The sequence below is a fragment of the Pleurodeles waltl genome, chromosome 10 (assembly GCF_031143425.1).
Source record: "Pleurodeles waltl isolate 20211129_DDA chromosome 10, aPleWal1.hap1.20221129, whole genome shotgun sequence".
Lineage (NCBI taxonomy): Eukaryota > Metazoa > Chordata > Amphibia > Caudata > Salamandridae > Pleurodeles > Pleurodeles waltl.
This window is the reverse complement of record NC_090449.1, coordinates 933,252,472-933,266,707: the sequence shown is the minus strand read 5'-3', so window position 1 is coordinate 933,266,707 and position 14,236 is coordinate 933,252,472. Positions and strand designations below refer to the sequence as shown.

Genomic DNA, 14,236 nt, shown 5'->3' with positions numbered 1-14,236 from the left:
TGATTGGCAAGACACTTAAAGCAAATCTCATTACATTTTACTGGATTTTGACAGTGAGGTTTGCAGCTGTAAGTCTTCCAGATGTAAACCTGTCACCGTGGTGTTTGCATTGGCTATCTTACTCGAACACTCGAATAGTATCTATATGGCGATCTCTTATTTATCGGCTCATAGTAGCCACATGGGTTTTAGTAGACCCATATCCTACTCTTCCGCCAGCCTAGTCCCTCCATGTTGACATCCAGATGATGATTGTCCTAACACATGCATTGGGTAACCAACAGTGCTGAGCGCTTCAGCAACAGAGCTGGTGATAGCTCTTCCCTCTCCTGTTTAAACAAACATGGTTAGTAAGGACGCTTCGCCAGCATTCGCCAGGTCACACCCTGTGCCACGTGCAGTTCTCAAAGTGCAATTAATCAGCTCAAAGTCTAAAACTTCATTCATCTGAATGTAAACCAGGTAGTTTCTCTGGTATCATTCACTCATCCAGAGACTATAGCACCTGCATGACTTTGCCCCTTTTATTTGAGTTTCACTCACTCCTCAACAACATGGTAACCATAATGTTGAAGAGTTAAAATAAAGTCCTGAAGACGTGGCTTTTCTAATTCTTAGGTCTTATCCACTTCTATTTATGTTTTAGCGCTGGGAAGCCCCCCTGGGGTACCCATGTGCTTTACAAATCTGAATAACAACAACAATAATAATAATAATATTGTGTTACCATATGTAATGCTGCAGTCCTGGAATTTCCTTTTACTGTGATAGTCTCACCCAATTTGATTCATTGATGGAATCAAGACTATCCCCTGCGTTTGGATGTTCAACCAAAGGCTAGGACAGGAGACTTATCAGCAGTGTCATGGCTACTTCTGGTAGCCTCATTACACAAATGATTGGATTAGAGACCACGCTTCGATAATCATGCCAGAGACTGGCCCAACATTCATCAGAGAGAAGACAGTGGGTTTACATTACGACAAAGATAGGGTCACTGTTGACTGGGACACGTGTACCGGGATGCTGATGCATGGTTATGAGTGAAGAGCAGTTGAGTTTGTAGTGATTTGTGTTTCTTATTTCACCAGTTGTGTGACTGCTCAAGTGAAGGAAAAATGTGAAATCATTTATTATGGAAGCCCGTGTAATATTATTCATTGTAGAACAATCCCTTCAGCTATTATTCAGGACAGAGGTTGTGCAATCATTTACCAAGAAGTGTTGCTTTTGGCTGAAGTTTCTCTCCTAGTTGTGAGGTGTTTCTGGCCGTTTGTCCTGGGTGAAGGGCTATCTTCAGCTGATGCAAAGGTGCCAACAGATGATACAATAGATATAGTACACTGTTCCATAGATCGAACACACAGGGCTGAGGAAAGTCAGTAGTTAAGGAGAGCCCTCACACACCCAATAGGGTGTCAAGCTTCATCACTGGGTAATCTCCTCGTCAGACCGTTGCTGCAATGTCTGGCGGGCCACCCCTGTTACGGTGGTGGTACTTAACCAGAGATCGTATTACCGAGTTTGATTAGGCCTGAGATGAATACTGACTATTGGAATATGCAGGAGAGGAGGAAAAGGTTAAAATTAGTTCAGAACCATAAACATCACATTTAATGAATCAGGCATAGGTTCAGGCCAAGATTAAAAGAAAAAATGGGGGAGTGTAAACGGGATAATGTCCCACTACACTCCACACAAGGGAAAAAGGTAGTGCCCCAAATCCTAGAAAAGGATGATAGCATGTAAATGGGACTTTTTCTGACATGTGATGTCTGCATGGCAATGTAAGGTGTGCCTTCGCTCGCTCTCACTAGATCAGGTGGGTCCCTGATGAAGGAGTGCCAGAGAAAATCTTGAGTAGTGGGTCCTGCTCCACAACGGCAGCAAGAGAGCATCACGGTGTTCTAAAGCTTGCGGGTGACTCATCTCAACGTCATGCATATGTGTCAAAATCACACTGCAGTTTATTGACTTCTCAAAAACATCAATGTTCTCTCGTCATGTAGTTACATTTCCAATTTTTTGTTGATGTTGAAAACTCTCAGACCCTCAAATTAGTCCCCATATCTCCCCATTTATCCTTCCTGCTTTTGGGCGCTAAACCAACGTGCTGCCGTCAGTGGTCTCCTTGTGCACTTATAGCTTTTCCCTCCCATTACGTAGTTTGTTTTGGGGAGGTGTACATAATTAACACAATGTTGCTTTTCTTGTGATGCAATGTGCCAACTTTTGCTCGGCTAAACTGTGTACTGGTTAAACAACTTTCAATGTTATATTGTCAATGATGTGTTTGGCAGATTTATATTCAATGTTTGAAATGAATTCATGTAAGTGCCATATTTTAAGACATTTCACCAACATGTGAATATGTGAAAAGACTGTTTTTCAATCGTTAACATTTTATTTAGGAATAATCTTTTGCATCCTATTTCATGCCTTTGTAAATTAGCCCTGAAAAGTCAAACTAGCTATTATTAAAAGTGCATATCCCTACTTCCCAATAAATTCAAATTGAGAATTATTGTGAAGTGTTCTCTTTTCATCATAAACAAACATGCCCCTTGTTACGCTGACTCTCAGTTGATTAAAAGGATAGGTGACATTGCATGTAGATACCTCGGCTAGATATAATTGTGGTGTGATAATTTACGGTACACCCGAGTTCAAATATTAGGAAGAAAGTTTATGAAGGCAAGATCCATGCACGCTTTGCGTTCAGATGAAATCATTCAGATATCTCCATTCATGTGTGCAGTGCTGGAATTAGAAAAAAGTTACTCCAGGAACCCATAAACTGGGGGTCAACCTGTGACAGTCATGAGGGATGGAGCTTAAAAAGCAGAGTCTGGCAGTCAACTTATACATTTATTTAAAAAAAACATCTGTACAAAGAATTTGCCAACAGGGACAAATGTAACAGTAAATCTGTTGTAATCTGTTGTAACTTACTTTATTGGTCGGAAAGAAGATTTATTTTAAAATACCCTATAGGGTTAGGACCCCTGCTGAGGAGAGGGTTGTGTGCCCAGCAATTTTGAGGGGATTAAAATGTTTACAAGTATGGATGACGTGATTCCTACACTTTATAATCCTCATTATGTTATTTAACATTCCTGTTTATTTATTTTCACACGTTTGTGTGTCTCTGTGTGATGTAAAACGCTCTGACAGTCTACACTAGTATGAGTAGTGCTATAAAAGAATTAAATAGACAATAAGTAGGTGTCATTTAAATAATTATTTGTGTACTTCTTCATACATACAGATACATCTGACATTCTTAAAGTTCATACACATTTCTAACATGGGGCTTTTAACAAAGTGAAAAACTGGCCTTCAACTCATAGTTCCTCCAAAGTGATAAGCTGTGTGCCTTTCTTACCTTCCATTGCATTGGCATTTTAATGTTAGGCTCCAGGTGGCTGGCAGCGCGATGACACTCGCACAAAAGAAAGTCTGCTGACCATTCAATTCAGTCCTTGTTTTGGGCCCAGCAGAAAGTGAACAAGAAACCCCCTTTGCCGCCTGGAGGTAGCCACTCTGAAAGGAGGCAGACAACGTGCAGGTGCTGCGGGGTTGTGTCCTGATGTCGGAAAATTACACCAGGACCAATTAAACATATTTCCCTGAACCCAGAAACAGCTGCCAGAACCGGAATCCGCCGGGTTTCCCCTACATTCCAGCCCTGCCCGTGTGTGTCATAAGCTGTGGTTCAGTGCTGGGAGCTGACCCGGGACCCCACTTCTTTTATCCATGTGTAAGCCATCAAGGTTCGAGGCCTACATTTTGCAGGATTTATGCAGATTAAACTCTGTTGCATCAGGAAAGGCCCGAGCAGCAGGGATTGCTGGATGCTGGGCAAGGATGTAGTTAGTATTATGAATTATGCCTCATTTACCTGCATCCTCTTCAGAATATTTCTGAGGGTGACAAAATGAATATTAGGCAGATGGGGAGAATGTGGAGTAGTCAGAGCGATGAACTGCTGAATGTGTGGCATTTATTGAAAGCATAAATACCACCAAAAGACGGCCAACTGAGTATGGCCACCACATACCTGCAGTGCAAATGTTACATTAAAAAACATTCTCTGAGTTTTCTGTTTTACTAGTGATGTTTTTTTTTTTTTAAAGCAAGTTTATCGATTGTGCCATGCATTTGATCTTTATTTGTGTATGAAGGTGACCAAAAGAAACCATTACCCAAACATGACTCAAAGTCAGACAGCTGCAATCACTCAAACACTTTATAACAGCAGCTTTAAAAATTAGACAGAAAACAAATAACAATCTAACAGCACCTGCAGTGCAACCAAAATAAATAGCCATTGTTTAATATAAAAAAGTTAAAAAGCGGATGTGAATAATGTGCATAAACTTTTGTGCAGTCTGAAGGTAGCCAGTGGGTAAAGTGGGTTGACCCCCTGGCACATGCAATGTGCTGTGGTGGGCGGAAGCAAAAGACAAATGGCAATTAACAGACCAATGGATGAAACCTGCTGAACAAAACCATCTTTATGCATATTTCGCATGGTTTGTTTTGGAAGACAGCAGTATGGCAAGGAGGTTAAAGCTTTCTAAAAGGTCAAATCTGAAAAGTCCTCATTGTGATCTACACCCCAAACCAGGTGTCTGAACAGAAACAAGTCTTGTACAGATGCAGCTCAGTCAACAGGGCGTTTCAAAACTTGTACATATTGTAGGGTGATAGCCAGATTCATCGATAATGTTTATCTTAGACAACTGTTTACATTATGATTAGATCATGGACCTCTTTCTTTGATTTTTCTGTAGTTCTGTGCCATTCATAGCCACAGTAAGTCACCAGGTTAATGTTTTGTTACTTTTTCTTTTAACATAGTGTTGTGGATGTAGGTAATAAAAGTATAAACTCTTACCCTAGGTCCTTGAGGTCCAAGATCACCAATCTCTCCTTTGTCACCTCTCTTTCCCACCTCACCCTTTTGTCCATGATCTCCCTGTCACAAAGCACGAACAATAATGTTATGGTACACAGCATGCAATCACAGTATACTTACCTGTTTGTGTTTGCTATTCCCAAAGGTATTTCACGAGTAGTATCTTTACAACTGAGGAGTCTCGGCACATAAAAAGATAGACCTGTTCACAACTGATTTACTGACAGCCACATAAACAGACACTGTGCCAAGAAACGTGTTGCCAACTCAGTTGATGCCTCCCTATCAGGTAGAAAGAAAATAAGCCTGTTTTCAACCTTTTTGTAGCTGCCTGTTCTCTTTAGGTGAGAACTATGGCAAAGTCAAATAAATGTTCGCCATAGATCCTTGCCAACCAGCAATATTCAAATCTATTTTAAAACTACCCACTGTGGCTAAAAATGTTTTATGGCATGTGCAGCTTATTTCCCCCATTGCAAAACCTACAGCGGTGACCCACATTAAAATAAATTGCCACCTGGACAAGGTACTAGTGAGAATAGCACTCAACCAACTCTAGCTATTGTGGAATCTACCTTGAATCCTCTCGATTTTGTCTTCTTCCACCCCGGTGGAGGTCAGGTGAGTTCTTTTGTTGTGGTTGACAACATAAGAACAGAGTTGGATGATCATGGTATTTTGTCCTTATTATTTTTTTGACCTGTCTGCAGTCCTTGATAGAATCAAACTCAATGTTTTTAACTGTCTGCAAGAGGAAGGTTTCAACGCTGTTGACCTTAAATCAGGCCTCTTCATAATGTGACTTAGGTCCTGATTACGACTTTGGAGGTCTTGGTACCCCCAACCGCTGACTAGGTGGTCCGCCAGCCGAATTATGATGCTAGCGATCCCATTGATGAAAGACCGCCAGTGTCCCGCTGCCAACACTATTCTTTCACTCCTGCATCAATGGCGGTCACAGGTTGCAGTGGCTGACGGCTGGAGCCCAGACCCTGTTCCCGCAGGCGGTATTGCGATGTGGCTTTGCACCAAGCCGACTGTGGCGGGAAGCCCTCCATACTCAACCTGGCCGAAACACGAAATATAAGGTAAGTACTCATATTATATCCAGTTTCCACTTCCCTTCCCATCACGAAGCCCCTCGTCAAGGTCCTCCTTTTGCTGCAGACACTTGTCCATGAGGAAAATCCACACCATTGGCGTCAGTTACTAAGTTAAGCCACTCGTACATTTCTTCACTGTTAAAATGGCTGTGGACACTTCCTGTTGGGCAAGGTATGTTTTCCAGAAGTGTAATACATATGTGTGTATTTTCAGATTTGCTATGTGTACATACACACACATGTATTAGCACTGTGGAACAAAACCTACAAAAAGTGAAGGTCTTAGTACAATGGTCCAGTTCTGTCGGAAGACCACTGCTGCAATACCGCCAGCATAACAGAAACATTGTAATACGGCGGGCAGTACGGCGGTAAAATCACCACCTCTTAATTAGGCTCTTAGTCAGGATGAATCATTTGCATATTATTTCTACAGATTCCTCAGATTCTTCATTGAAGGCCAACAGGCAAAAGAACTAAAGGCAGTGCATAGAGGAAGACTGATTATGCTGCGTTCTCTCTGCAACGATTGTCTCCAGGGCTTTCACCTGATCTGTCGTGGAGCACATGAAACATAATTTTTCATTTAGAAAAGTTATAGACATAGGATTGATGTGCGGATACACCCACTATTAGTGTAATGTAGACATGCTGACACCAGAAACATTTGAACTTTTAAAATTGAGGTTTGACTACAGAACTACAACTAAGAAGAGAAAAAACATTTGTCTCAAAGCTTCTATAACTGCTTTCAACCAACCTTCAGACATGAACACAGTTGCACATGCCACGCTCACACCTACTAAACATAGGGTGGATTGGATTTTATTAAAATTATCATGTCATTCAGAATACCTGAACAATATTTGGCTTTTACCTTTTGCCCAGGTATTCCATGTCCAGGTGAACCCTTTGGTCCAGGTAAACCTTTATGGCCTTGTTCTCCCTGTTGGAAAAATGTAAAATAATTTTATTATAGAGTGAAAGAAGATAAAAGGATTATAAAATACTTTTTTTAAATAGTGTAAGTTATTTTTTAACACATGCAGTGCTCAATCGAAATTTTCTTTTTGAAATTGTTTTTGAACACATATCTTAGCGTTACTTCCAAAACGGAGGGGCATATTTACAAGAAAGTGGTGCATCAGTCCTGATGGGCCACTTTTCTTGTGTTGCCCTGCGCCCTAAGGATACCATGTGTGCGCCATATATACAATACAGAGCACCACGGTGCACGTTAGGACAATAATGTAAAATAAATAAATACATAAAAAAGATAATGAAAAAAAAATTATGGCACTAATCCTGCAAAGTCAAAGTCAAGGGAGGCCTTTGAAAAAAATTGCAGCGTTACTTTAATGCCTGCCTCATGCAGGCGTTAAAAATGATCTTGAAACGGCACAGTGAAAGCTTGTAACTTTTACTGCGCCATTTTTACAGGCCTCCCTTCGAGGGAACGCCTCCTTGCATACATTATGCCTGGTGCAAGCATAATGTGGCGCAAGGGGTTACAAAGTGGTGCAATGCATGCATTGAGCCACTTTGTAAATATGGCGTGGGAAATAGCGCCGTTAACGCTACATTAGCGTAAAAAAAAAAATGACACTAGTGTAGCGCAAGGGGCTTGTAAATATGCCCTGGAGTAATCTTAGCTGAGGTGTCTTTAGTCGAATGTTACTTCGAAATGAGGCCTTCCAAAATACCCTATTGCAAAAATTAAGTGTAAAATATTTGCGCATACCTGCACTCAACCTAAAACGAAAACATTGTCTACTGTGAGTACAAAGTAGATACATACAATGAAAGCAGGAGTAGTTAGTGCCTTCACAATGTATGACAGAGACCCCACTAAGTGACACTTCACAGAGATCCGAACTCAGTGCTGAAATGGATGAAAAATGCAAAAGGTTTGCCAAGAACGGGTTTTGCCACGATAAACCAATGAAGAAACATGCAGAGGAAGTGAAGTAAGAAATGAAATAAGCCCCCCATTACGAGTCTGTCAATGCGGTATCCCCAACGTGAGGTTTGTAGACTATAAAAAACACCCTAGCTCACGGTATGCACAAAAACCGAGTGCACGATTTATAATCATGCAATGATCAATAATGCTAAAGACTGTATTTACCTTGTTCCCTTGAGTGCCATATCCAGGAGGCCCAGATGGGCCATGCAAACCTTTCTGACCCATTGCACCCTGAAGGCAAAATATATAAGAGCCAAATGTTACCTAAAAGGCATATATTTGTATGATGACATATACATGTACTCTGCTTCAATGGATGTGCAATCCTTGTCCACGAGTATACAACTGTGGCAGGTTTTCAAGATAAACAATATTTTAAGTGACTGCCCTGTAGGTGCATCGGGATCGATCCACACACGATTATTCGGCAACAAACGTATTACGGCCGAGAATGGATAGATTTACACCTGCTAAGTGTTAACAAAGAATTTCAAGCAGGTACCAGTCCTTTTACACCTACATAATTGTAGAAACAGCCGCATTAAAGTTGTTCAGGGGTAAATGTCACAAATGGGCGGGAAGCAGGAATAACACCAGTGGGTTGCTTCTGAGCTTGTGAACACTTAAAAATACATCAGTTTGGGCATTAACAGACGCCTCTCTGACCATTTCAGACTTTACAAATGATTTTTTCTAAAAAGCTGCAATGCATTTGCAATACCTTTCACGCCTGTCAACTTCAGACAAAATTTCAGAGGTCACCAGATTTTAGATAAAAGAAATGTAGATTGGCTGAAACCGGAAAGCTTAGTGGTTGTAGTAAGTGTTGTGTCTACAGACCTTTGAGAATTTCCCATTACCAAGTTTTGGAAATTCTGAAACGAAGTTCACAAAGGCTCAGAGATTTACCACTGATGTTGATTTTTTTGTATCGAACTTTTTTGCAGAAAATCACACGTCATGAATCCCAACTGATTTATGATGATGTCTGTATGTATATATGTGGTATTTGTATAATGTTCACCTATCCAATGGGGAGGACAAAGCTGTGCAGGGTCAAAGCAAAAATGCTATTAAGAAGTGCTTGGAGGGTTAGCTGGATTCTGAGAGAAGTGGACTGTGGCTGGCCACGTCGCACGTAGGGCGACAATAAGGGGGACAGCTTCTTAGCGTCGCTCCCCTGTTAGAGGGACAAATGGCCAGGAGGGGCCTCTGTACTTAGGGAGGGTGGTCCACCCCTGGTTTATGGCCCCTAAAGGTGTGAGGAGGGAGGAGTGAGGCCAGGAGGTCCTTTTAAGGGGTGACCTCGCAGGGCTGGGTCTCTTTTGGCAGAAGGCGAGCAACCTCCCACCCACCCCTACGACATGGCAAACAAGAAGCTCATGCATTCATAGATGAAGAGATGGTCACATATGTGACAGAGGTGTTTACAACATGATTTTCTCTACAGGAACCTCAAGAGGAGTCGCAAGCGGAGTTACAGGACGATCCTAAAGCTTTATAAATGATTAAAAGGCCTCCAGATGGTGATTCCTGGAGCCAAAAGCTATTCCTCAGGCTACTTGGAGCCTTTACGGCGGGGCCTGGGATGACGTGACGGCGCTCCTTAATCCCGCAAGGGACAGTTGGAATCCTGAGCAACTGTGGAGACTGGCCGGGGTCTCGCTCTGACTTGTCAGGAGCATGACAAATTGATAAAGTGGTAAACCACAATAAAGGAATGAGCTGTAAGATGCTAAGCATGTTGGTGCAGAGAACACCAGACGGAACAGACGGAACAGCTCTAGCTTTCTCAGGATGGGTGTCGGCCAATGTTTAAGAAACTCATCTCCGACACCGGGATCGCCCGTAAGCTAACCCAACCTGTGTAAATAATAAACTTGCGACATATTATACCCACAAATGTTGTCCTAGCATTTATTATGTTGCATGCATGATATTGTGATAAACGCCAATTGCACACCCACTAAGGGACTAGGGGTAGCAGCGCTTTGTTAATGTATTGTGATGTGGTGTCGCTTAGCTCCCCCTAAACCTGGGCAGGGTCGGTGGCCCTGACAGATTATTCCATATCCTGGTTGCATAGATGAAGAAGGTCTGTTGCCTTTTTTCACATCATCTTCTCCAGTCTGTTTTTGTCCTTGCTGCAGGTGCGTTAAGAGGTACATGGGATAGTAAGCCAGATAGGCATTTTAGTTGGTCGTAATGGCATGGTTGATAATGCAGCTGATTTTAAAGATGGTGTGAGCTGGCAAAGGGAAAGGGAGAGTGTAGAGTTACATCCTGAGGGGAGTGATGTGGTCATATTTCTTCAGGGCCTCGATGATGTGTGTTGCAATGTGCAGGATGTCTTCAAGGGAGTCAGTCTGGGGTATGAAAGGTCATGAAGCTGGGCATGGTTACCATACATAGGCGTGGGTGTAAGAGTACAGTGACTTGATGGCAGTTCTGACGTCACTTTCCTGGAGGAAAGGTTTTGTGCTCTCTGATAAACAGCGCTTGTATCAGATGGTTTTCATAACAATATGCTTGTTGTGGGTGAGATCGGCATACAAGGTAAATCTGAATGACTTAGTGCTGTGTTAAAGTTGGGGTTTAAATCAGTCCAGTTTTTGTCATTGAGCCAGGTGTGGACTGTTTAATTGTTGTTGGTGAATAGCATTAATTCTCTGTAGATGGGGTTGATCTCCAGGTGGATGATGGACATCCACACCTGGATGAGATGCACACAGTGTATGAGGTGTTGGATGTCTGGAAAAGAGCAGACTTCCAAGTAAAATTGTTTGTTGTTTCCTCATTTGTGAATTTTGAAACGTTTATCAATGAAGCAGTAGGCTTCCTAGGAAGGCTGAAGGCGACAAGGAACATAATTAAACCATATGGGACTCTGCAGGTGTCTTCGAGGACATGGATATGCTCTTCAGAAAAAACTGGTGTTGCTTGGATAGGTAGGAGAAGAACCAGTGAGGGAAATTCCCAGCAAATCTAATTGGAGACTTCATGGTGTGGATGAGGGGGAGATGGTAAACATATCTCACACTTGCAGCATACCTGCTTGTCATCGTGTTAAATCTTCTTTGAGGTTTCCAAATACAGAAAAGGGAGATAATGGGCTTAATCTCCATACATTAAAGCCCCACATGCTTATTCCCACTTTTACATAACCTAGGAACATAGAACATCTGTGCTGATCGATGCAGGAGCATAAACATCACCACCAGGGTTCAAACAGTACTACAAGCACAAGTAAATGTTCCAGGGCACATATGTTGTTGCAAAGATTTGATAGTCTGCACCTAAGTAAAGCACAATGAGTTTCCCTTTCCTTGATCTTTCAATCTTGCTAGTTTACTGACCAAGGCCTTTTTCTTTGGTGTTGCCATTGTTAAAATAATTCCCCAGACCACTGCTTCTGACAAATTGACAATAATGTCAGTACATCACTTGCAAATACAAGAACCACAATACATTTGTAACAACTGCATTGATCCTCTATTGTTAGGGATTTAAAAGGACTATCTAGGCTGGTATTTAGGAGTGCTGTGGTTTGCTGCTATGTGGATATTTCATGTTATTTCAATCATTAGATTCATTTACATTGATGATAAATGTAGGTATTGCTGGATTGTATCATGTGAAGTTGCTTTGAACTTCTTTTCTTCTCAGTAAATAGAATGAGCTTGCATTATCCCCATTCAGAGATCCCAAGTGGTGTTCTGTGTTATCCAATTTGGCATCCAAATACCACAGTCCACAGTAGACCCTCTTACTGAATATTCCTGCATATCTAGCCACAGAGTCTGTTTGCTGCACATAGCAATAAACTTTTCTTATGCTCCAACACTATTAATTATAAGTGAGCACACTTAGTGGTTGGGCCACTGGTTTAAATTGGCCTGAGCATCATCTGTTTCTAAACAACCCTGTGTCTGCCCTGCCCTTCACCCAAAGTGTCATTTTAGTGTCCCTGCTGCCATGCACTGTAAAAGCGGAAGCTTAGAGAGCAAAGTTCCCCTGCTCCCAAGCATGCTGTGCTCTCTTTGTCATCCCAACATGCAAACTCACCTAAGCTGTACATACGTCAAGACCAGGCCTATGTATAACATTGCCTCCATCAACTTGGAATCTATAGCTACATGAAGGACAATTAGTGTGTTATAAAGATGTTGTCATTTGCTGGACCTCCTCCAGGTAAATCTTATCTGTGAGGTGTTTCAAAAAACCTTGCACATCCCCAGTGCAGCAGAGTGCTTGAACTATCTGGGCACAACACAAAGATCTGGTGCATCTTGAAGCTGTAGGAGTGTTTGTCAATGTTGGGGACAATATACATTTAAATTATCAGGTTCCCAATTGTGCAAGTTCTGAGAATTACTTAACCAGCTAAGGAGGAGGCTCTAACTTGGAAGTCCTGAGGATGATACCTTAGTATACTAGCATGCACTGGCCAAATGCAATAATCGACTCCTGAAAATGTCTCCAGTGACCCTCAAAGGCAAAAGAAAAGCCTGGGTTAAGAACCTATATTGATGTGTGAGGTTCAGGGTTACATGAGGACTTTGAAGGGAGATGCTTTATTTGTAGCTCAAGATGCCCTGTGTCTTTGCCATAGTTTTCAGCATTCTGACACTATTTTGATAACAATAAGTGAGGGCAACAAAAGGACTTAGGCGGGGGAGTCTCAGATAGCATGAAGAGAAAGCTACTTACCCTTGGTACCCCTCTTTATGATAGTTAGTCTGTCTAAATGCAGATTCCTCGCCTGTAAAATACCCCAAGGGCCAGACTGGATCCAGGAAATTCTCTCAGCAATTACTTCTGAGTGCTGACAATTGGCGCTGTGTGACTCTGTGGTGATCTTGTGCACATAATAGAAATGTTCCTGATATCAGGACACAGGGGTGCTGGCCTCATATAGGCGCCACCCTTGTGCAGTGGTGTCATTTTCTTAATCTATCTCCTTCTTTGCCCTTCAATACTGATCATTGTAAATATATCACTAGTGACAGTGTTCCAAAAATTAACTTTGAACCTTTAATACACCGGGCAGATGTCCACTCCAGACAATGGGGAGGAGGCAGGGCGTTACGGCATCTACAGTTAGAGAGAGAGAGATTTCATCAGAAAAAAGAGTTACTAAAGGTAAGTAACCTATTCTGATAAATACTTCTAACAGCAGACTCCTTAACTTTAGACTAAGTACTATAGCAGTACTTCACCAAGATGGAGGGTCTGAGTAATGAACTCAAACCAGGAACACTTGTAGGACCAAGAGAACAAAACGACACTCACTGCAGAAGTGAATGCCAAAGCAGTAGTGCTTTGTGAATGTGTGCACCAGCACCCACATCTCATCCCGGCAGATGTCCAGGACACAAACTCTCCATGCCAGTGCAGTTGTTTCAGCTGTGGCTCTGGTGGAATGGGCCAGCAGGGCTTCATGGGCTCCTTTCTTGCCAATGCATGACATATCTTTATATAAAGGACTAGCACATCAACAGAGTCCTTATCTGCATCGTGTGGCCGCAGACAAACCAAAAAATAGCTGGTTATTCACCTGGGACCCTTGTACAGTCAATATAAAAAAAAACTCAGGGCTTTTCTAGGGTCAAGACAATAAAGCCTCTCTTCCTTTTCGATAGGTGTGGTAGAGCGAAAAAGGCCAACAGGGTAATTAACTGTCTGACATGAAGGGGCATCACCACTTTTGGCAAAAAGGTGACCAGTGTCCTCAGAACTAATTTGTCTGGAAAGAAACTGGTAGAGAGGTTGCAATATGAGCACCTGCAATTTACTCACATGATGCTAGGATGTGTCTGTGATCAGATTAATGCCAGAAACAATAGAAACAACTATGCATTAAACTTTATTGGGGTGCACATAAGGTGTTTGAAGACCAAATTAAAGTCTCATAATGGCATTTCAAAAGGTTTCTGAGGAAACTTGTCAGTCAAACCTTTCAAAAATTGCATCACAACTGATGACAAGAAAAGGGAAGGCTGAAAGGGTAAACAAAGAAAAGCCGAAATGGCGATATGTAAGTCTTAACAGTGCTGGACCAATGACAAAACTTGACATAAGCAAAACTTTGCTGGACCAATGACAAAATAAACAACAACACATCAGAATGTTTGAAAGGAGGGGGTAGGAGCACACTGCCTTATATCCATGCGCCATTACCCTTAGCGTGCTTTTTATCGTAGTGCAAATATTCAGCAGTCATTACTGTATCTTTTAAGCACACTG

At 42.0% G+C, this 14,236-nt stretch overlaps 1 protein-coding gene across 1 annotated transcript in view; it reads right to left on the bottom strand.

Moving 5' to 3' along the window:
- COL28A1 (collagen type XXVIII alpha 1 chain) overlaps positions 1–14,236 on the bottom strand; it is a 407,146-nt gene that overhangs the window by 70,495 nt on the left and 322,415 nt on the right. The window contains exons 27-29 of the mRNA XM_069211728.1: positions 8,153–8,221; positions 6,902–6,970; positions 4,901–4,981 (exon numbers count right to left, since the gene is read on the bottom strand). Of these exons, the coding sequence (XP_069067829.1) occupies positions 4,901–4,981; positions 6,902–6,970; positions 8,153–8,221 (219 nt within the window). The remainder of the gene's footprint in view (positions 1–4,900; positions 4,982–6,901; positions 6,971–8,152; positions 8,222–14,236) is intronic.